At 42.6% G+C, this 2450-nt stretch overlaps 1 protein-coding gene across 1 annotated transcript in view; it reads right to left on the reverse strand.

Moving 5' to 3' along the window:
* Itih6 (inter-alpha-trypsin inhibitor heavy chain family member 6) overlaps positions 1–2235 on the reverse strand; it is a 30213-nt gene extending 27978 nt beyond the window's left edge. The window contains 2 exon segments of the mRNA XM_028772621.1: positions 936–1090; positions 2134–2235. Coding sequence (XP_028628454.1) covers positions 936–1090; positions 2134–2235 — 257 coding nt within the window.
* Positions 2236–2450: the final 215 nt, after the last annotated feature.

Raw genomic sequence — 2450 nt, forward strand, 5'->3', positions numbered from 1 at the left:
TATAGTATAGTATAGTATAGTATAGTATAGTATAGTATAGTATAGTATAGTACAGTGTGTGTGTGTGTGTGTTCCATGCTCTTGCTTTTACATTGGAATGTCCTAAAAGCCGAGTCTTTTCCTACCTCTCAAGTCTCAGTCTAACCACTCTTCTACCTTCCGCCTATCCTCTACACTTCTGCTACATCAAAGTGCATGTACTTTCTCCTCATGAGGGAACATGTATGTTTTAAGTTTTGCCTTGATTTTCCAGGCCTGCCTCCATAGTGCTTGGCTAGTGGTCATTTCATAATTTAAGCTTTAATTTGTGTGTCATTTTCTCAAGGCTGATGTCCACTGATGAGAGTTCAGAACTGATTACCATCTCTGTCTGGGCCTCGTGGTTCCCACCTTTTTGCAATCAGCTTTCTCTTTCCTCCTGGAGTATTCTATTTAAATCAACTGGTTCCTTTGTGTGTGTGTGTGTGTGTGTGTGTGTGTGTGTTCCCCATTAGACCGTAGACTGGGAGCAGGAACTGTGTGCAGCCCATCTTTCCACCATAACTAGCCAGCACTGTGTGAGTCATGTCTTTAGTATCAGGAAAAGGTTTGCTGAATTTTTTTTCTAAAAAAAAGCACAACAAAACAAAAACAAAAAACCTAATTTTCATCCAATATTTATCATATGCCAGGCACCAGTGTTAGCATAGATTTCCACACATTTTAATTCATTTAATCCTCGCAAGTGGTTTCTAATTTTATCTGCATTTTACAGATGTGTAAAATAAGACTCAGAAGTTAGGTGGCTTATCCTGATTCGCACAGCTGGCAGAGTCAGGTTTCAAAGTCAAGATGCCTGCTTTTACAATTCATCCTCTTAACTACTCTGCACTAGTGAAAGAACAAGATCAAATGAATGTATGCACAAATGAATGAAAGTTAAAAAGCAGACTTACATCGTGAAATTAGAGATAAAGGCGATGCGGGGTAGATTCAGGTCAAAGATGGCTTCATGGGCTTCATCATGTGGATTGAAGAGGACAGAGGTGACCAAAGTGTGTGCATAACGAGACACCACAGTGGAACGTATGGAGTAACTTGTCATCAACAACTGAGAGAGAATACAAGAGAAGTGAGTTGGAGAGAGTCCATTTTGGGCCCAGATGGGCAGGTACTTGGGATCACAAGGTTTCTGAATTGGCTTCAGGCTGTAGCAGGAGAAACTGAGGTGACTCAAGGGTAAGTGACCTCTGTCAAATGCGGACCTGCCCAAGAATGCAGCAAGCGAAGTCTCAGAACTAAATGTTCGTAGAAGATCCCAAATCAAACCATATCTGGATAAGAGTTTCTCTGATCTTAATGAACTCAGATCTTGTTAAATGTGGGCTCTGGGAGAGGCTGATGTTCTCCTTGCTCCCAAATTCCCTGAAGCTGTTGGTGGTAGTGGTAGTGGTGGTCCATGGATTTCACTTTAGAACGAATGTAACATTTTAGCAAAGCTTTAGAATATAACAGAATGTGTGTATTCATTTGAGCTCTATATTCTTACTAGGCGATGAGATACTTAGTTTTTTCCTCTTTATGATTTCAGCTATATGGACTGAGCCTCATATGTATAGTAATGTACTGAAATCACGATAAGTGTCTGATGCGTTAAATCTCAGTATTCCCCATACCTTACACATGTGTTAACTGAGGCTTAGACACTAAGGTCAGCCAGCAGGAAGATAACTATCTTCTTCCCTAACTTCCCTGATTTTATGATCCTTTCATCTACCCACATATCACACACATTTCGTTTGCTTAGTGTAGGGAAGTGGGACACAGAGCTAATCTAGAATCAGATGGGCGTAGGTTCAAGTTCTGTCTCTGCTGTTTCCTCTGTCTTAACCTCTGAGCCTTTGTTTCCTTCTCTCAATAATGGGAATAATAAGAGAGCATGATTTACAGGGATGCTGAGAGGACCAACTGAAACAATAAAGAAAATCACTGGTACAGCACTTGCCATGCACTCAGCAAACAGTAACTCTTGTTTATTGGAGCTCCAGCTTCTCAGCTCTGCAGAAACACACTGAGAAACTTCTACTCCTCCCACCCCAAGGAGCTACTTTTGTCAAAAACTCCAGAGCTTTATCCTCTCATGCTAGAACTGACCTTGCTGCTTGATGAGGCAGAGCCATGAGGTCCCTGGTGTGTTAGGTCTAGGAGGATGGTGAGCAAAATGCTGACCCAGCTGAGGTACCTCCATTCAGACATGGTACCACTTCTGACCTGGGCCTGCTGTTCTCATCCAGAATGTCTGACCCTGATCTGCAAGCCTTCTCTCTTTTAAACTTCCAGGTATCCCTTCTCTTTAGAGGGAGGGACCGTGCTGAAGGGTGGGGAAGTCTCTGAATGTGGCATTGAGGCCTACACAAACCAGGATTGTCCAAGAGCTAAGGCTGGCATCTTGCCTGGAGACGGGCCAGTTC

The sequence above is a fragment of the Grammomys surdaster genome, unplaced genomic scaffold (assembly GCF_004785775.1).
Source record: "Grammomys surdaster isolate TR1022 unplaced genomic scaffold, NIH_TR_1.0 216, whole genome shotgun sequence".
NCBI classification, from domain to species: domain Eukaryota; kingdom Metazoa; phylum Chordata; class Mammalia; order Rodentia; family Muridae; genus Grammomys; species Grammomys surdaster.